At 43.6% G+C, this 20924-nt stretch overlaps 1 protein-coding gene across 9 annotated transcripts in view; it reads left to right on the top strand.

Moving 5' to 3' along the window:
- SLC8A3 (solute carrier family 8 member A3) overlaps positions 1-20924 on the top strand; it is a 140184-nt gene that overhangs the window by 4205 nt on the left and 115055 nt on the right. For 5 of the 9 annotated variants that reach the window (XM_003797355.1, XM_003797356.1, XM_012809859.1 and 2 more), the window contains exon 2: positions 14239-16084. In XM_003797355.1, the coding sequence (XP_003797403.1) occupies positions 14301-16084 (1784 nt within the window). In that variant the 5' untranslated portion in view covers positions 14239-14300. Of the gene's footprint in view, positions 1-14238; positions 16085-20924 lie in introns of those variants that run through there. The other 4 variants (XM_023517604.1, XM_023517606.1, XM_023517605.1 and 1 more) reach the window with 1 other exon arrangement.

Consider the following 20924-nt stretch of genomic DNA (forward strand, 5'->3'; position numbering starts at 1 on the left):
CCCATGTGTATGGATATGGACTTTTAAATAATATACAGAGTGAATAAAGGTTAATTCCAGAATCCAGAGTATTTGAATATGGTACACAGAATCACCTCTACTAAGAAAACAGCTCTATCTCTTCCTAGACACAATTTGGAATAGACCATACAGCATCTACTGCCTTGGTATCTGGAACGATAAATAGGGCTTTCCTGGTTGTGTGCAGAAACACTGGGTCATGTGGGGACTTGATCCAGAAGTGGTACTGGAAACTGTAATCCTGCCTTGGCTTCTGTATGGTAATTTCCAAATCACTTGAGTGGAGAGGACCTCAAAGTTCTGAAAAATGAGGCCAAACAGTGTGAGCTTGGTCAACATTCTTCTTTTATACCTTAATGTCCCTATTTGGTTCCTTGTCCTACCTTGTCACTAATCTCAGAGTAAAAAAATCCTCTTCTTGGTGTTCAGGAGCCTCCCCTACCCACTTTTGTAAACTCCTCCAACTCCTCTTATTGGGAATCTCTTTCTCCAGCAGCACAGAATCCTCTCTCTCCACCAATCCCATCCCAAAGAGAGTATCATTTGTCTAATTCCTCCTCGCCATCATTCCCTCTCCCTTTCTTGCCATCAACAAAGTCTTAGAATTTTAGAATAATCCTCGACCTCTACTTCCTCATTCATCCATTTAACCCTTTGCTACTCACTTTTCTCTGCCTTTCAACCAACTTTTATCCACTTCTCATTCTCCCAAATATAATGACTTACTCCAGATATCTCTATCTATTGATCAATTGCCTTCCTCCCCCATCAGATAATATCGACCATGAGGTCCTTGAAACTTTGCTCTTTGGGCTTCTTTCACACTGTATTTTCCGGGTCTCCCTAATTCTCTCTGTGGCCCCTCTCCCACTTCTGCTTCAAGATTTTGCCCTCCCTTCCAATTTGTCCTTTCTCCATTATCTCCTGGCAATGTCTCTCAGTTGGCTGTGCTGTCACTCCAATGTGGGTAATTCCTAGAGTCTGTGACTTTGCCTCTCCAAGCAGTGTCTTGCTTCCAGCCACTTGTGCCATATCTCGCAAAGAAGGAGGATGGGTTAATTCCTCACATTGAATTTTTACTAACTTGGCATCATTTTTGTCCTTATGAATTGTTCCTCCTGACTTTCCACTTTCTTTTGAAGGTCCCAACCTACTTCCAGTCACCCAGCTAAAAAACCCCAAATTTATCTTGGACTCTTCTCCCTTGTCCTTCAGCTATTGCATGGTGTCTTTTAAACCCATTTGCCTCTTTTCCATCCCTACTACCTCTACTTATGTGCCAATGCTACAACTTCTTGCATGATAATGATATTTGTGTGTTTACCACCTATCAGCTATGCTATTACAAAGTATTTTCCATGTTTTTTCCTGTTTAATCCTTACTATAGCTATATGAAGTAGTTAACATTATTATTATGCCATAAAACATAGTTTTGTACCACCTTCCCAACTTTAACCTCTCCCTCCTTCAATTGATTTTAACCATGGTTACAATTTCCCTTCCTAAAACATCTTCCTAAGCTTGTCATTGTCCTACACAAATACCGTGAAGGGCTTTCCATTTGTGCCACCTCCATGTATCCAAGGCCCTCTGTGGCCTGGATGCCCACGGCATGTACAGCTTCACTTTTTACAATCCCTATTTGAGTAAACTTGAGTCACCTGAGTAAACATGCCCTTTCTTCTTTTGTACCTCTGTTCGCAGTTTACCTTTCCCTAAGAATTCTACCTCTTTTTCAGTGTTCAATTTGAATGCTTCTTCATGATGGGAAGGCTTCATGGAGAAATCCCTTTTTCCTGTGAATTTTGAGAACACAGTATCTGTTTTTAAAGCCATTTACACTTGGAAATGCAAGGGTTTTCTTTGTCTGTTTGTTTTTGTTTCTTGCATATGGCTTACCGTCTCTCCTGGACCAAGTGCTTTTTCTCTCTCCCACTCTGTGTTATATGATGCCTGAAACCCAGTGGGTGTTCAACGAAAAATGAAGACGTGAATAATGACTGAGGCAGGTGAAACAAGGTCAAGAAAAGGGACCTATACTATTTATCATCAAAGAAGATGATGGTGGAGCCAAAAAGCAAAGCAAGAGCCAGGCAACTTGGTATTAACAGAAGAAGCATTGAATCGGTGGTGAGGTTGTATCCCAGTTCTCATCCCTTCTGACAATCACAGGAAAGCCCCACCTCTGCTCTCCAGGCCTTGGATTCCTTTTCCATCAAAAGAGTTTAAACTGAATGTATTCACTTTTAAGCTCCTCCCTGTTGTGGTAATTGAATGTTCTGTGCGTCTTGTTTCATAGCATATAGATTGCCTCCCCCTGAGGAGAATACTTTCAGTGCTGACAGTCAATAGCTTTCATTTTACAACTGTCCAGCTGTAACTTGAAGCCCCTAGTGAGTCTTGCTCTCATGTTGGGTCTCTAGAGGTCAGCTTGACCAGTCCACTCAGCTATCTGCAAGGCCTCGAAGGTGCTCCGTGCCAGCTTGAGTGTCCTGATGGCCCTGGGTTGGCACTGTCCAGTGTGCATTTACCTGTCAGCCCCACTGCTATACTCCAGGGCACTTACAAAACAACTATTAGTGCTGTAGACCCCCAAATATTTCAGCCATACTATCTCAACTCTTATGTTTCTGCCTTTCCTGCAGCCCCTAGAAGGATAATGTACTTAGAGGCGTATAGACTCTGTTGAGAGCTGGTGGAACCACTCTGCTTGGTGGTTTTCTGGACACTCTGCCTGCCCATGACCATACCAGCAAACTCCCTCCCCAGTGAGACAGGAAGAATCATCTTGAGGTTATGTATGTTAGCTCCTCAGAGGAAACTGAGGGAGGAATCAATTCCAAGGACAATCATTGGGGAAGTGGGGAGAGAGTGCAGCTGCAAAGACAATAGCTAGATCAGCTGGGAGTCGGAGGAGTCTGGTCCTCTTATTGCAGCAGGGCCCAGAGCATGTCCAGAGTTAACTGAGCAAGAGAACTCTCCAGCCTTGTCTCAGAGGGACAAGTTTGACTGCTTGCCAGATTCTATTTGTTCTTTACTCAGGCAGTGATATGATTTAATTCTATATTTCAACATTTAAAAAATTAAGATAAATTAAATGACATTAAAATAAATTAGACTTCTGGAGAATGCTCTGAAAAAAATGTATATAATAGAGGCCGATCACCAGCATTCCTTGATGGCTCGGCAGCAGAGCAGAGGGATATCAGTCCTCTGCTATGCATAACCTCAAAGGATAGAGCTTCAGAGTTTCTCTCTAGGGAACGAGGCAGGGCAGGAATAATGTCCATCTCAGGCTTCCCTGGGCTTCTCACCCCTCTGACCCCAGGCCTGATTTCCTTTCAGTTGCAGGGAAGGAACTTCTCTTGGTCCTTTTCAGCATGACACACTTCTTCAGGCCTGGTATAAAGAGACTTCTGACAGAGCACTGGGGTTTGATTCTGGCTTCCTTACTTACTGGCATAGAAACTCAGCAATTAACGGAGCCCCAGTGTCTTCATAGGTATGATGGCTCTTGCAAGAAAGATTAAGATCATGTCAATGAGAAGGTCTTTGTGAACTCTTGGCACATTGTATCATTTAATACTTGCTGAATGTAATACAAATGTTGGGTATCATTATGCCATACTCTGGAGGTAAAGTGAGGTGCCAGTGACAGAGCCAGGGTGGGGAGAAGGGGCTGTGTTTGGAAATAAGACTCACAACTTCTGTCCAAAAACTATGTGGGCCTGATGGTTCTTCTGAATAACCTGCTCACTGAGGTCGTTGGCTTTAACCATTTCCCTCTCTACCCCAAGGCTTGCCAGAAGTCTGAAGTCTCCATGCATCTTTCCAAAATCACTTGGAAATCATTTGCATTTAAAAAGGACATTTCTGGCTGTTTTGTGGAGAGTAGACTGCCAGGGGTGGGGCAAGGCTGGCAGCTCTGCAGTAGTCCAGGTGAGAGCTGTGCTATGGTGCCTCCAGAGCAGAGTGTGACACATATTTGGCACTCAATAAATATGAGAAGACATCCAGGCAGAAGTGATCTTCAAAGCACCTCAACTGTGCTGGGTGCATAATAAGTGCTCTGCAAATACTTTTGTTCATGACTCAGACTTCCTGGTGGCTACTCTGGACTTTGAGTTAAACTCAATATTTCGGATCTTTCATTTTTTACTCTTCTAACTAGCACTATTTCTCAGGAGCAATACGTTCCATGAGTTCATTTTCTTCTGAGTGAAACAGCATTATCATTTGGAACAGACCTGAGTGTCCAGCTCTGCCACCTCTCTGATGCTCTTAGGTGGTGTTCAGAAGTCCCAGAGCCCTTTGCGCACATTTAGCTGCTAATCTTGTGCACTTTTCTGTGTGCTCTTTCAGAGTGGGAACCAGACCTGCTTCATCAGCACGCCTCCAGAGCTTATCACAGTCCAGACTATTGAACCCACAAATGACTCTTCCCCTTGACTAGACTGAAGAACACTCTCAGGCCTTGCTTGAATTCCGGGCACTTCCAGCTTTCCTCCTGGAGAGCCCAGAACTCTCACTGGCCTCATCTGTCCCACTGGTACAGGGAGCGGTGAAGCTAAGCAGGTGTCTACATTGAATGGTTTTATATTGATTCCTGCAGCTTCCATTTCTTTGGGCCTGGATATCTCTGAATTGGGAGAAGCTCTTCAGGGCCGGTGGAACAAACAGGTGCCTGATGTGGTTTGGTCCCTGCCATTCCTCTATATTCCTGTTTCACTATCATCTGTTTTCATTGGTCTCAAACTTATATTAATTCTCCTTTTGGTAGCTCTGAAATCTATGCTTCGTCCAGCAGCACTGCTCCCACAGCCTCGGTTCAGGTCCTCATCATCTCTCCCCCAGATGCTGGGAGAGTCTGGACTGGTCTTTCTCCCTCTAGTCTTGCCCAGCTTTTGCTCACCTATCTAGTTCCCACACACTCATCACTCTAGATTGCCTGTCCCAGAGGAAAACATTGATCTTGTCCTTCCTCCGATTAAATACTTTCCAGTGGTTTGTTCCTTATTGCCTCCTGGATCATGCCCACCTTCCTTGGCCAGGCACACAGGCCTTTTACCACCAATTCCTCACTTAACTCTGCAGCTTCTCTCAAGTGCTGCCTTTCAGCCACACTGCTCTCCCTTCTAGAAACAGGCGCAGCTCATTCAGGCTCCTGTGCCCTTCAGCATGGGCATCCCATTGTCTTTGTTTGAAATGTGCTGGCTTCTGCCTGGTTAACTCCTGTTCATTCTTCAAAACCTAGATTTAACGTTACCTGGTTCACGGAGCTGGCCCTGGTGATCCCAGGCAGTGTTACACCTACCCTCCTTGTCAGTTGTTGGCACATCTCACATGCTTCCGAATCTAGTACTTGTTTTGTTGTAATTATTTGATTTTCTGTCACTGTTCTCCAGTGAAGTGTGCACTCCTCTAGAGGGATTATATTTTGTTCGTATTACTCAAATTTGAAAAACCTCGCTCACAGCATCCCTGACAGATGGTTCTCCAACCTCCATTTGAACACTGCCAAACATGGGAGAAATCACTGGATATTATCCCTTCTGTTTTTGCACATTCATTCAGTGTATCTATTCATTCAAGAAATACATACTGAGTGTCTACTGTATGCCAGGCACCAACCCAGGCACCGGGAATACAGAAATACCAGACAAAAATTCCTACCTTCTCAAAACTTATACTCTAATTTTTTGAGTGCATGGGGGGAAAATGAGTTGGGAACAAAGCAGTGTAAACTTCTCACCACACATAATTCAGTGAAAGCCAGCCTGCGGCATGGAGGCAGGTTTCTACAAAGGCGTGCAGACATGAATGAACAAATGAGCGAGTGAACAAAGACAGCAGGAGAAGTGTGGAGAAGTTGGTCTGAGTCATTATCACTGAAGTGAGAAATAATTAGAAACATGTCTTGCTAAAACGGATAAGTAGCATCATTTTCCTACGAAGATAAGGAAACTTTGGATTTTTTTTTTTTTTGAGACAGTTTCACCACATTGCCCTCGGTACAGTGCTGTGGTGTCACAGCTCACAGCAACCTAAAACTCTAGGGCTTAAGTGGTTCTCCTGCCTCAGCCTTCTGGGTAGCTGGGATCACAGGCACCCGCCACAATGCCTGGCTATTTTTATTGTTGTTGTAGTTGTCGTTGTTTGGCAGGCCACGGGCCAGGTTTGAACCTGCCGGCTCCAGCGTATGTGCCTGGCCCCTAGCCGCTGAGCTACAGGCACCACGCAGAAACTTTGGATTTTTTATATTTCTTTACTAAAAGTGTAAACCCAGCAGACACTAAGTTTAGGGAGCAGCAAAGGGAAAAATCTGCTTGTATGGGTGAGGAATTGATGAATTGATGCTGACTATCCTTGGGGAGATATAAAGGCAAGTGAGAGTCTAGGAGTGTGAAATATTTGTCCAGTGCATAGAAAGGCTTGTGGTACCCTCTTAGGAGTCAACTCTTGATCCCCCAGGAATCCTTCTCTGAGTCCCAAGAAAGTGTCTAATGGTTGGAATCCCTGAGATGCAGAAGTCATAGTCAGGCTGTGATCCTTGTCTCTCTCTCAGGATTCTCAGTCTTGGCTGCTCCTTAAAAATAAATAAGGAACTTTTCAAAAGCATAAACATCTAGGCTCCACTCCCAGAGAGACCAAAATTTAGGTCTGAAGTAGGATCCAGATGTCTGTACTTTTTAGAACATACTAGTTACTCAGAGGCATAGCCATCTCTAGAACGTGGTCCTGTTGCATCACTGTCTGCAGCTGAGGGATGACTTAGTGCAGATGGAGATCCAGCAAGGGGACAAGCAGGACTTACATGAAGCTGAGCAAAGCCCCCTCTCTTCCTAGCTCCCTGGCACTCTCAGTGTCTGTGACTCCCCACATCTATCAAGGACTTGAAGAGTGCAGAGTCCTCTGGCTTCCCCAACTCTGGTAAACTTCAGGCATCTTTTGAAAGAGAACAGCAGAGAAGATATCACAGGTCAGGTTCCACCCCTTCGTCCTATCAGCAGAGTTTCAGTGAGTGTGACAAAAACAAAACGAATGAAAAAACCTCATTATGTTGAATTGAAATCCCTCATGAAGCTTCTGGAAGAGAATGGACAGTGGACATGTAAACAGATAGGCCCAGTACAGTGCCAGAGGAGCTTTGGTGGCATCAGTGTGTTAGAGGAGCCCAAGGGAGTAAATGTCTCATTTTGAAAGTAATAGAGGAAAGTATTGGCAGGGAAGGCTTCCTGGAAGAGGTCGAGCTTTCTTGAGCCCAAGGTTCTTGACTCAAGGGACCCAGATTCTTAGTCTGATCTTCCACGGTCCCTTTCTTCCCCTGCAGCTTAGAAGCAGACTTTGGTATTTGATGTGCCACATTTTGTAGCTGGGTATACTGCTTGTTAAGCTGGTGGACCCTGGGTGGATTATCAACCTTTGAGACTCAGTCTTTTCATTTCTAAAATAGTTGAGACTATGTTGGCTGGGTGTACTGGCTCATGCCTGTTATCCTAGCATTCTGGGAACTGAGACAGGAGGATCTCTTGGGCTCAGGAGTTTGAGAGAAGCCCAAGAAAGAACCCTGTCTCTACTAAAAAAAAAAAAAAAAAAATAGATAAATTAGCCAGGCATTGTGGTGGGCACTTATAGTCCTAGCTACTCAGGAGGCTGAGGCAGGAGGATTGCTTGAGCCCAGGAATTTGAGGTTACCGTGATTTAGGCTGACACCACAGCCCTCTAGCCTGGGGCAAAAAAAGTGAGACTCTGTCTCACACACACACACACAAAAAGAAAAAGAAAAAAAAGAATACTTGTTTCATTATGGTGTTATAAGGTATTAAATAGCAAATGTAACAGTGCCTAGTTCAGTGCTGGCCATACAGTAGGTAACTCGAGGAAAAGATATGATCAGTGTTGCCAGGTTTTGTAAGTCTTTAGTTCCTATAAAGCACAAAGAAGCTGAGGACTACCCTGTCTAGGAAGTTTCCTTTTGGGTGGTAGTGCCTAGGAGGATGTCAGTAGAGTTCCACGAAGTTATTGTACAGTTCAGGTTATCATTAAGGGTCTCAGGGGTTCAAGGAAGATAAAATATGACAATTGCATGAGACTGGAGAAGGAAGCAGTGTCACATCATCTCTTGTACTACTGCAAGGCTGTCTACATTATAAAGCCTGCTGCATTGCAGCCACTGCCCATGTGGTTTGAGGTGGCTAGAGAGCCACCAACCTGTGAGCTCAGAGCAGCACAAGAAAAAGATATTACTTCCCAGGATATACTTGTAAGCAATTACTCCCATAATTACTTGTTTGGCTCACTCCCTTATCAGAAGATAAATTCTGTAAGGTTGGCTGTACCCCAATCACTAGCAGAGTTTTTGGCCCCAAATGGGCAAATATCAGTTTTTTAAAACATGGATTTGATTCAAGAAGCTTTTGGTAAATTTAGAATGTAGGCTCTCCTTGATTTTTTCCCAGCTCTCTCTCTTTTTGTGACCCTCCCTTAGCTTACTTTCTTATCCTCTGAGGCCTCCTTAGAAATCTAAATTCTACGCCTGGCTCTCACACTGCTCTGGGCCAACTTGATTTAAATGTGTCCCTTTGCTTCTTTCTTTTCCTATGATCAAAGTGTCTTTGACTCAACAGAACCACAGAGATCATCCAACCCAATCTGAAGTTTATGAATGAGGAAGCTGATGCCCTTGGGAGGGTCGCTGAAGGTCTCACAGCTCACTGAGGTGCAGCTGGGAAGGAAGTTCTTGCCTCTGATTTCAAATCTGGGGCTCCATCGTTGCTCCACTCTGTCTTAGAGTGTGTAGCGCCTCTGAGCTTGTAGGGAGGCCTCCACATCTAGAAAGACTTACCCTGATCTCCTCGGGTGCTTGATCAAAGGGGTTCCCAAACCCAGGGTCCACACCAAGCACAGTCTTAACACCACATGCCCTGGAGCAGACTGCCCCACCTCAAACACTTACTTTTCTACTTACTAACCATGATCTGGGGCAAATCACTTGACTTCTGTGAGTTCTAATTTGCCATCTGTAATGATGGCAATCTTCACTGTGAAGATTCAAAAAGATAAAAATGCAAGAAAAACACTTAGCACCATTATGTTTTCCTTCTTGGGTCCAAGTTCCAGTTGTGGCCGTTAAACTCCCCAAGCAGCAGCAGTCACATCTTTCCTTTTCTTAAGAGAGCAGGCAGCTTAGTTCCTATGTCTCTCAGGGAGTATTTCTGTGGAGAGAAGGACTCTGAAATGATTCTCCCTCTCTGTAGGCAGAGGAAGTGCAGGAGAGGATGCAGTGTGCTTGGGCTCCGAAGACACGTCAGAGGCAGTGCAGCCTGGCTGCACTTAAAACTTTAATGTAAATTGGCTGTGACGCCTGTGCAGGGGCCCAGATTTAGAAGCAGAGCAGGACGACTCTACCCAGGCTGGTGACAGGCCTGAAGCAATGTTCCCATTGGAGAAAGTGGAGGGCGTAGCAGGAGGGAGAATTTGCTCAGTCTGGCCTGGTGGCACTGTTTTATTAATGATCTGGAAGAGCAGAGGAACAATGACTTTAATTAAATTTGTCAGTGATATTAAAAGATGTCAGGAGCCACTGCAGAGGACACAGACACCTTGCAGATGGCCCCAGGGGCGTTAGGAGATTAGTCCAGGAAAAGAGATGAGAGGCCGTGGGCTGAGCCAGGACATCAGTTTGGCTGAGGGGAAGGAATGTGACATCGGGGAAGAGGGTCACTAGTGGCAGAATCTATCCTGGGCCCACCCTCCTTATCTACATCTGTTCTGTTTGCAGTAGAGTTCTCTCTTCCTGCTCCAGTCTTGTCCCCCTTCCGGCCATCGTAAACCCTTTAGTGAAATTGGTTTTTCTTAAATATAAATCACCCCATGTCATTCTACTGTTTAAAATCCTATCATTGGTTTTTCATTGCCCCTAGGATAAAATCCTGTCTCCTCAGCCTGGTGTATAAGGCCATGAATCTAGTCTTCCTACTGTCCACCTTCAAGTCCTGACCCTCTTGCCTCACGCTGCATTCCTGGGTTGCCCTTTTCATGTCTCTGTCTGTGCTTGGTCTGCTCTCTTTGACTCAAATGCCCTTCCCACTTTCCTTTCTTCTCTTCTCTTCTCTCTCTTCCTCTCTCTCTCTTCTCTCTCTCTCTCTCTCCTTTCTTTCTTGACTAAAGCTCATTCATGCTTGAAGACTCATTTCAGGGATCGCCTCCTTCAGAACACCTCCCTGCATCCCCAGGCTGGCTCAGGGCCCTTTGTGTTCCCACTGCATGCTTCTCTTACCTCCACTTTTTATAGTAAACATGTCTATTTGTGTATCTTTCCACCCCTGCTGGATTGTACTTTTCAGGGCAAACACTGTCTTATTTTTCATTTAACCCAGTAGCATCTCATGTGAGGCCTGGCAAATCACAGGCTTTTGTCAGTGTTTGTCAAACTGAACTGATGAGAATGAGAATATTTTAGGAAGGAGACTTCAGCACGAAGCCAGGACACACCCAGTGAGGCTGGGGACTGGACAACTCTACCCAACAGCTAGTCTCTCTTCTGAGCGAGTGTGGATCAGCCACATTGCCCCTAAGACCACATCAGGCCAGAAAATTATTAGAGGGGCATAGATGCCACAGCAAAGTGGTACATCCTGATAAAAATGGAGTCATTAAAACTATAGCTTATGTTGTCCATGTGTGAGTTCTGGCCCTGCTGTTCCTTTACTTTATACTTTGAATAAATGACTTAACTAAGTTTCCAAAAACGTAGAATAGGGATAAAAATATTACTAATCTCATAGGGTTTTGTGAAAATTAAATCAGAAAGTACTTAGCATTATGCGTACCATAAACTCTTATAAATACTTTACCATTATTTATTAATTATAAATTAGTAATTTGTTATTAATTTGTATTACTAATATCTTTATTATGTGAGAGGTCCTGAGGGTCTCACATTGAATCCTATATCTGTGTATACCTCAGGGTTGATTAAGAGCCTTCTGGAACCACAGAAGATCGTTTAGGTCTCTAAGGGGCTGAGGAAGCCCACCAGGAAGTTTGGATCTGACTCAACTGGCATGTGGGCCTGGGGTAATGGCATAAAAAATGATCTTTGGCTTGGTCATCAAATGTGTCCCCTCTCTCTAATATATTTAGGAACAACTGGGCATTCACAGAGCATTTTCTACCTTCAGTTCCAAAACCTGGGTGCAGGCATTTACTGGCCTCTTCATCTCACTTCTTCGCCATATTTTTTTTTAAATCCTTTCCTTCAGTGCATTTGTTCTTTCAGGGAACAGTCTTTCTAAACTTGCCCTTGCTCAAAGGTGTCTCTAATTCTGACCATATGATAGCATATTCTCCATCAAAACCTATTGCATTAAGTATCTCTAAGATTGAGGGAGAGCAAAGACCATGCTCCTCCTATTTCTACTGGAAGATAAACAGGACTCTGTCCCCCTTGTTGTTAATCTACTGCTCCAATGTTACATGCTTTTTTACTCCAGAAGGCCAGCTCACTTTCCTTCCCTGTGGATACCCTATCTCCTTGGGGTTGGTCGGCCTTCACAGCTGCCACCTCCTGTCACCATGTTGGCTCTTGATTACAGAGCTGCTCCAGCTGTGCCTACCTTCTGTCTCCTCTTGCATGAGGCTTATCAGAATCTACAAAGTGTCAGGGTTTTCAGAAGTCAAGGCAAAGAGCCAAGATCCTTCTCCCTCCACATTTCTCCAGGATGAGTGAGTGCCAGACCTCTGAATGGGGATCTCTGAGCACATCACAGGTGAAAAGAGCTCTCCCAAACTTTGAATACAGATGCTGAACGTCTTTGGCCACTCTGCTCTTCCACAGTCATCCTCATAACCCCTTCTCCTCTGAGCAAGGTCAAATGAAGACGCCCCATGCACCTGCCCCAGGGCCTGGACTAATTGGGAATGTGGGGCTCAGCTCTTGGCTGCCACTGTGGGGAATGTGAAACCAAGTTAATCCACAGAGCCCTTGGGACAAAGGCCTTATGATTATGCACCCTGATATATTGCATCCTGAAGGGAATTTTTCTTTTTGAGTACAAGTTTTGGGACTGTAAAGAGGGTCTACCTAGCTGCTCAAGTCCAGCCAGGATTTGTCTGTGAGATCTCTGTGTATTTCCAAAGCACATGGCTATAATGTAGATCACAAAATGGTTTTAAAGAAGGCTGATGTCTGAGAAGCTTCCTTGGTGGTTACATTTATTCACTCCAAAAATACACATTTACTAGGCACCTAGTAACTGCATACTTAGAACACCACTTTAAACAGAAGAGAAACAACCTTTGCTCACATGTCATTCACAGTTTAATGACTGAGTTAGATGTTAATCATCCAGTCCCACAGATAAATGTTATTTCGAAGTTTAACAAATGCCAGAGTGGAAAAGTAAAGCATATGATAAGAGGACATAATAAAGGGAGGTGGTCATTTTTAGAAATGAGGGGAAGATTTTCTAAGAAAGTGCCTCTTAAGCTGAGATCTAAAGTATTCATTATTGACAGTAGGAGTGCAAAGAAGAAACAATTGTTTCAAAGGTAAATAGTGGCATGTGCAAAGGTCCTGAGGTGGACAATAACTTGGTATAAACCAGAAGCAGAAATAAAGGCCATTATTGTTAAAATGTAGTGAGAGAGAGAGTGATGGGGGATAAATGAGGAAGAGAGGGAATGAGCTAGTTCGTGCAAGACTTTGAAGGTTGTGATAAGAAATCTGGTCTTTGTATCAAGAGCAAGAGAAAACTACTAAAGGGCTTCAAATCCTGGAGTGATATGCTTACATTTGGGTTTTATTTATTTTGTTAAAAAAGATTGTGGCTGTATGAGGAAAGTAGAATTGAGAACTAGACTAGGAAGGGTTGTGAGTTCAGTCAGGAGGCTACTGCAGTAGATTTGGCAGATGATGATGGTAGTAGAGATGGCGGGAGAGTTGATAGGACTTAGTGCTGGATTGTGTAAGAGACAGGAAGGAGAGGAAGGCTGGCAGACTGATGCCTGTTTTCTGGCATTAGTAGTGGGGTGGATGGAAATGCTATTTTCTGACCTGGGAGACAGGAAAGAGGAGCAGATAGGAAGGACAAGGATTTTGAACCCTTTAAGGGGGCATACAAATGCATGTCAACATTCCTCTATGACGAAAGACATTATACATGGCTGTAGCAGAGGGGGATGAATGGTTGCCTTTTTTTGGTTGTTGTTCATTTGTCTGCATATTTATTTTCACTCTCATTCCAGGCAAATGAGCAATAAGTAGAAAGATAAGTATAGTTTTAATGGAGTTACTTCCCATTCTTCTGAGCTCAAACTTACTTTTTAGTGCTTTGGGGCCAATAGATGGACTATACTTCACCTCAAAATATTATCTCCAGTTATAAAAAATATATTGAGAGTAATCTGCATGTTATATTGATAATGACTTCTACCACTTGACCCTTTCCATGTTTGAGTTTGGAATTTGAGTGGCTGAAAAGCATTACTTTCCTGTAACTAGCCGCCGGAACTGTCCATAAGCATGTTTTGCCGGAGGGTTAAGAGCTGCTATGGCCTTGGTCTTGGGCACATCATACAGGGCCTCCATTTAGCCATAGCATGGGTCGAATTCACTATGAATCAACTCTTTTGAATTTTCAAGCAAGCTCAGAATTACAACTTGTCTCCTGGTGTTTTGTATTTGGGGAAGGAGTTTTCTTCCCAAATGGGCTCAGTTACACACAGAATAAGGTGGTCTATCTGGGGGGACTCAGCCATGAAAATTTAATTCATTATGCACTATTGCAAATCTATGTCATGCAGGATTCTTGAGTATGATGGCATTGGGGTAAAGAAAGCTGAAAACCCTGGAAACAGCATGTGTAGGGATGAAGATTCGGGTCATATGTGGCCTATTTTAAGCTGCTTCTTCAGAACTCTTACAGGTAGCAGTGGGATTGGGAGACAGGACTCAGTGGGCTCACTGCATTTCCATCCCCCAATATCCCCAGCCATTTCAAGCCATTCTTCAACAGAGTCTCCACCAGATGGTTCTGAGGACAGACCAGCTATTTGTGCCTCCCACTGACATCTATTTTTCCAAGTGAGAGACTTCTCCATATGTTAATGCAATATGTCACTGGAGGTGAAGCATCAGTTTGTATTGGTGGGAACCTGCCATTTGCTGTTCCCCTTTTCCTCATGCCTGTTCCTGCCTCTCTGATCTTTTCTAGGTCTCTGGCCTGTCAGGAGGACCCCTGGTGCTGCAGTAGAAGCCAGCGGCTAAGTCTTGTGTATGGCGTGGTTAAGGTTGCAGCTTCTCACCTCTGCCTTCTTCCATTTTGGGCTGATTACCTTTGTGCTCTTCCTGAATGGTCTTCGGGCAGAGGCTGGTGGCTCAGGGGATGTGCCAAGCGCAGGGAAGAACAATGAGTCCTGTTCAGGGTCATCGGAATGCAAGGAGGGTGTCATCCTACCAATCTGGTACCCAGAGAACCCTTCCCTTGGGGACAAGATTGCCAGGGTTATCGTCTATTTTGTGGCCCTGATATACATGTTCCTTGGGGTGTCCATTATTGCTGACCGCTTCATGGCATCTATTGAAGTCATCACTTCTCAAGAGAGGGAGGTGACTATCAAAAAGCCCAATGGAGAGACCAGCACAACCACGATTCGGGTCTGGAACGAAACTGTCTCCAATCTGACCCTTATGGCCCTGGGTTCCTCAGCTCCTGAGATACTTCTCTCTTTAATTGAGGTGTGTGGTCATGGGTTCATTGCTGGTGACCTGGGACCTTCTACCATTGTAGGCAGTGCAGCCTTCAACATGTTCATCATTATTGGCATCTGTGTCTATGTGATTCCTGATGGAGAGACTCGCAAGATCAAGCACCTACGAGTCTTCTTTGTCACTGCTGCTTGGAGTATCTTTGCCTATATCTGGCTCTATATGATTCTGGCAGTCTTCTCCCCTGGTGTGGTCCAGGTTTGGGAAGGCCTCCTCACTCTCTTCTTCTTTCCAGTGTGTGTTCTTCTGGCCTGGCTGGCAGATAAACGACTGCTCTTCTACAAATACATGCACAAAAAGTACCGCACAGATAAACACCGAGGAATTATCATAGAGACAGAGGGTGACCACCCTAAAGGCATTGAGATGGATGGGAAAATGATGAATTCCCACTTCCTAGATGGGAACCTAGTGCCCCTGGAAGGGAAGGAAGTGGATGAGTCCCGCAGGGAGATGATCCGGATTCTCAAGGACCTAAAGCAAAAACACCCAGAGAAGGATTTAGATCAGCTGGTGGAGATGGCCAATTACTATGCTCTTTCTCACCAACAAAAGAGCCGTGCCTTCTACCGGATTCAAGCTACCCGTATGATGACCGGTGCAGGCAATATCCTCAAGAAACATGCAGCAGAACAAGCCAAGAAGTCCTCCAGCGTGAGTGAGGTGCATACTGGTGAGCCTGAGGACTTCATCTCCAAGGTCTTCTTTGACCCCTGTTCTTACCAGTGCCTGGAGAACTGTGGGGCTGTACTCCTGACAGTGGTGAGGAAAGGGGGGGATATGTCCAAGACCATGTATGTAGACTACAAAACAGAGGATGGTTCTGCCAATGCAGGGGCTGACTATGAATTCACAGAGGGCACTGTGGTTCTGAAGCCAGGAGAGACCCAGAAGGAGTTCTCTGTGGGCATCATTGACGATGACATTTTTGAGGAGGATGAACACTTCTTTGTGAGGTTAAGCAATGTCCGCGTGGAGGAGGAGCAGCCAGAGGAGGGGACGCCTCCAACAATATTCAACAGCCTTCCCTTGCCTCGGGCTGTCTTAGCATCCCCTTGTGTGGCCACAGTTACTATCTTGGATGATGACCATGCAGGCATCTTTACTTTTGAATGTGATACTATTCATGTCAGTGAGAGTATTGGTGTTATGGAGGTCAAGGTTCTGCGAACATCAGGTGCCCGGGGTACAGTCATTGTCCCCTTTAGGACAGTAGAAGGGACAGCCAAGGGTGGTGGTGAGGACTTTGAAGACACATATGGGGAGTTGGAATTCAAGAATGACGAGACTGTGTAAGTAACCTTTCTGTATTCTGCCCCTTCCCTACTCTATCCCTTGCCATCTCTTTATGACCTTCTTTTTAAAACTCTTCCTTATGTTTGTGCTAATGTCAAACTTTGGTTCCATCACAGGTATGCAGGATCAACAGTCACTACTGGAGAGGTTCCAACCACTTCCAAACTCTCCCTTGGTTTTTTCACTTTAAATTGTTTCTGGGCAAGAAATCCTATGATAGGATCTAGGGACTCAGACCATTTTGTCCACTGAAACTCTAAATGGTGGCTGGTAGAGTTGTGGGGTGACAGAAATTTTGTGACATCAGATTTTGGAGAATTCTTGTGACTAAACAAGGGCTAGGAAACTTTTGGGGCCTCTCCTTTCTCCCTTCCTCATATCAAGAGTGTATATGGGCTTTGAAGCCAATCTTTACCATTCTGGGACAGCAATAGCCCAATCAGAATATTCTCAAGAAAACAAGTGGCATTGGCTTTTTTTCCTAGATGCCATATTGTATAGCCAGATTCCAGACACATCTTTAATTTGGAAATTGCAAACTTCATTGAACCCTGGCAATCTCTTTAAATGCCTGTTGGCTGTTTTATGGTGCTAGTCTTGCCTAGCCTAGGCGAGATGAGGCAGTACGGCATGCATAGTGGTGGTATGTTGGTGAGGCAGAGCTCCCAGGGAAGTGGCCATCTGTCTTTAGTCACAATTCTATTTTCCAAAATCTGGCTAAGCAGTGAAAGAGAAGCATTTTACAAACTATGTGCTAAAATACATCTTCTGTGTGGTCGTCTCTTTTCATAGTCCTGAAACACTTCTTCTCGGGTTACTGCCCGTGTAATCCTTCAGAAACTATGGGGTTGCACTTCTCCTGTCCCTAGTATCCTAACCTCTCCCCATTAAATCCATTGCAAATTGGATGTTCTGTACCTTTCCCAGATGCATAGCTTTGAAGAAGAAAGCAGAATGACTTTACCCAGGATTTCCAGTTTGGAAGAGGGGAGACTTTCCAGGGTATCCTGGAGGGTGGAGACAAGAAAGGGGCCCTGTCTCTGAATACCTGCCTGCACGTGTCCACAAGCAACAGCTGTCTCAGGAGGTGGTGTGGAGAATAAAAGGGGCACATAGGACAGGAGGATGTCAAACTGCCCCTAATTTTACTTTGGGCATCCTCAAACTACGGCCCATGGGCCACATGCAGCCTGCCTAGGACATTTACCTGGCCCGCCAGGTGTTTTTGCTGCCGCTGCCTGTCCTGCTTAGCAGCCAACTTGTTCCGGGGCCCACAGTCCGGCCCTCCAACGGTCTGAGGGACAGTGAACTGGCCCCCTGTTTAAAAAGTTTGAGGACCCCTGTTCTAGAAGAAGGAAGGAAACTATAGAAAAGAGGAGTCCATGGAACCTAGGGAGAAGTGTCACAGAAGTGCTTCTTCCCAGAGCTCAAAGGGTTGGGCTCTGCTGGCAATAGAGACAAGTGACCCATGGGGTTCTGCCCTTGTCCCTATTCGATCCCTTCCTAATAAAGCGACTTTCGGCAAGTCCTTTAGTGGCTCTAGAATAAACTCCTATGCAAAGTGGGTATAACAGTATTTCCCTTGCCTGGAGGCAGGGTCAGATCTTTCCGTAGTCCCTTCCAGCTCTAAGGTTTTCTGAGCCATAGACCGTAGATGCTCAGTGCAGGGCATACTTGCACTAGCCAAAAATGGAACAGGGGATGTTGTTTCCTAAAGGGAAATAACCATTGACAAATTGATTTATTAGAGCTTTGTTTAGTCATTTTGCTGGGAAGAATAATCATTTGTTAGCATAAGTAAAAACCTGTGCCTTCCAGAGAATGCTATCCATTTATATGTGCTCTGGGGAGAGTGTCTGTACATACAAATGAAGGACAGGCCCTTGCTGGGAGGGTAAACTTTGTGAAATTTCACACATGTTTATGGTAATGTCATACATAGAGTTTATTTTCAGGCATTAAATGACATCAAGATCCCCCACATTTGCCATAACTTAAAAGATTTGGCAGGACCTTGTCTACCTATGGCACAGAAGGGTAGTTTTTGGAAGATCAGAGACTTGGCTCCCAGTTTCTTCACTCTGTTAATCAATTTTGCACCTAGGATCTCTGAATATGACTAAACCTTCCTCAAACTCATTTGTATAACATTTTCAGTTTGTATAACATCTTGGTGTCAATGAGCCTTGTGAATGATTGTTTCTGGGTGATATTAGTTACAAATGTATGTCAACCTCTAGACGTTTGAGATTCTGGTCCATATATTCTAAGGTTTAGCAACCAAATCTATATTCCCATTTATTCTTTTACATTTTTTGTAGATATCTTTCGTTACAGAATAATGAGTCCAAAATCCACTAGTCTATCCTCACAGAGCAGCCCTACCCTTGATACTTTAAATTGCAATTTTACAATCAGAACCAGTATTATCTAGTAGAAAAATCATAGGCCTTAAGTACTGTGGGTTAGAGTTCTGGCTCTATTACTGATTTAACATGTGGTTTGTGGAAGTTTTATTAACCTATGAGATCATTTCCTCATTGGTAAAATGGGGATAATAATACCTCTCTTGCAGGGCTATTATGATAATTCAAGATACTATATGCAATGTACCTGGTATGTGATGTGTGCTTGGTAAACAAGGCCTTAGAAGACTGATGTTCTTCAGAAGACACTGTTGAGCTGGTCAGGTTATTTACATCTTCGAGTGACCCTGATGAATGAGCATGCTAGCTTTTCAATTACCATAAAGAATCCTAACTTAAACTCATAGACTATTAGAACCAAAAAGGAATTTAGGCTGTCCTCTAGAGTACTGCTTCTTAAATCTGAATGTGCTTATCAATTACCTAAGGATCTTCCTAAAACTCAGATTATAACCCAAAACGTTTGGACAGGGCTTGAGATTCTGCATGTCTAACAAGCTCCTGGTCCCAACTTAGACTTGAAAGCTCTCGTAAGTATAGAGTATAAATGTCTTAACACAATAATTAAGTAAATGAGACAAGGCATATATTAACCAGTGTGATGTAAATGCTCCTAATCCTATATGAAATCAGCACATTATACCCCATAAATGCATTAATGTACACATGATCTATGTGTTTATGATTTAATAAAATAAATAAATAAATAAAAGAAAGCTCTAAAGCACTTGATCATGAGACTCAAAAAAGAAAAGCAGTTTTTTGAAAGACTTGCTTAATTGAATCTTGCAAGCTTTATCTCCAATTCTAGCTTTCAACCCCAGCTCAGCTAGAACTCAGCTCTTACCCTGAGGCCCTGATAATTGCAACACCAGTATGGAAACTGAAATTGAAATCTTCAGGGTAGACAGAAGCTGTGTGATACTTGGAATGATTCTGCTTTCTAATCCTGCCCTCTTTGTGTAGCCTTCTTTGCCTACCAAGCCTGGTAGCATTGTAAACTTTGCCCTTACCATATTCCTCTAACTATAATCAAGTGGAAGCCAAGCCTATGCTTTATCAATAATACTGGATCCGTGAATTTACTTGTTTGGGTTTATGTTTTCACTTTTTCAAAGGTGTCCTTAGCAGCATGGTAGGATGGAAAAGTGTGAACTTTGGCATCTAACAAAAAAATGTGAGTCAGTCACGCACCAGCTGGGTAACTGAACACATCACTTCATTTGTCTAAGACCCAGACTTTTTAGAAATAATAATATCTGTCTTTTGAAGGAGTAATAAATACCAAATGCAAATACGAAAAAATATACAGTGCCTACTCATAGAAGATGTTCAGTCGTTCAACAAGCACTTATTAAATATTTGCCATGTCCTAGACATATAAATGAATCAGGCAAGCTGGTGTTTTGGCTTTTAAGGATCTTACACTCAAGTGGAGAGGATCAAAGTAAACAGATAAATCAAAACACATGGGAGAAGAAGAGATGGATGCAATAAAAGAGGAGAGTGAGCTCCCTGCAATATGTGTGGCACACTAAAATTTCTAGAGTAACCTCCATTAAAGACATAGTAGTGACAGGGGTGAAGTGGGAATGGGCACACTTCACACTTCATTAATTTGTGCTTACATTGTAATAAACCCTTGACATTTGAAAGAAATATTACTGATGTCTTCATGATCTAGAAGAATCCCCACCTTCGTGACTATCACTATAATACTTCATGAGAATTATGGCCCTTAAGACCACAATATACAAGGACAGAATCCCACGAAGATATGGATTCTTCCTGCACACTAATTTCACTCATTAAAGAATTGACTGGCCCCTATATCCCAGACTCACAGCACACCTCTGCAAAATAACAGATTATTGCAGCTCATTGACCTTTGGGGTCTCCAGAAATAGTCAAAACCACGGATGTCAATATGTGGAGCTAAGATCTAGTATAATTGAATAGCATAGGCTTCCATCAAAGAAGACAATATTGGCCGTGGTGCACATTTTCCACCCAAATCAGAGTGTTAATGCTGGAAGGTATCTGATCTCCTACTTTATGAATTATGAAGCTGAGGTTCAGATAGGGAAATTGACTTGTCCAGGATCACACAACTAGTATGACAGAAAGTTGAGGTTGGAAAGGACTTTAGAAGCTACAGATTTAATACCCCTCTTTCCTGATTTGAACTTCTCAATTTCATTTTTGTCCATCAGTAAAAGGATACAGCAATTCTTAGGCGAAAGATTTCCTGGAAGCACAATTCTAGGAGTATCATGTGACTAATGTCTTAACCAAGAATAATAATATATTATGGACTATTTTTAATCTCTTGGTTCACCTTGAAACTGTTAAGGAAGAAAAGTATTGAGCCCATAGAAAGTTTTTAAAAACTATCTTGGTTGAAAAAAGG

Source organism: Otolemur garnettii, unplaced genomic scaffold (genome assembly GCF_000181295.1).
Source record: "Otolemur garnettii isolate 467f Iridium unplaced genomic scaffold, OtoGar3 scaffold00115, whole genome shotgun sequence".
NCBI classification, from domain to species: Eukaryota; Metazoa; Chordata; class Mammalia; order Primates; family Galagidae; genus Otolemur; species Otolemur garnettii.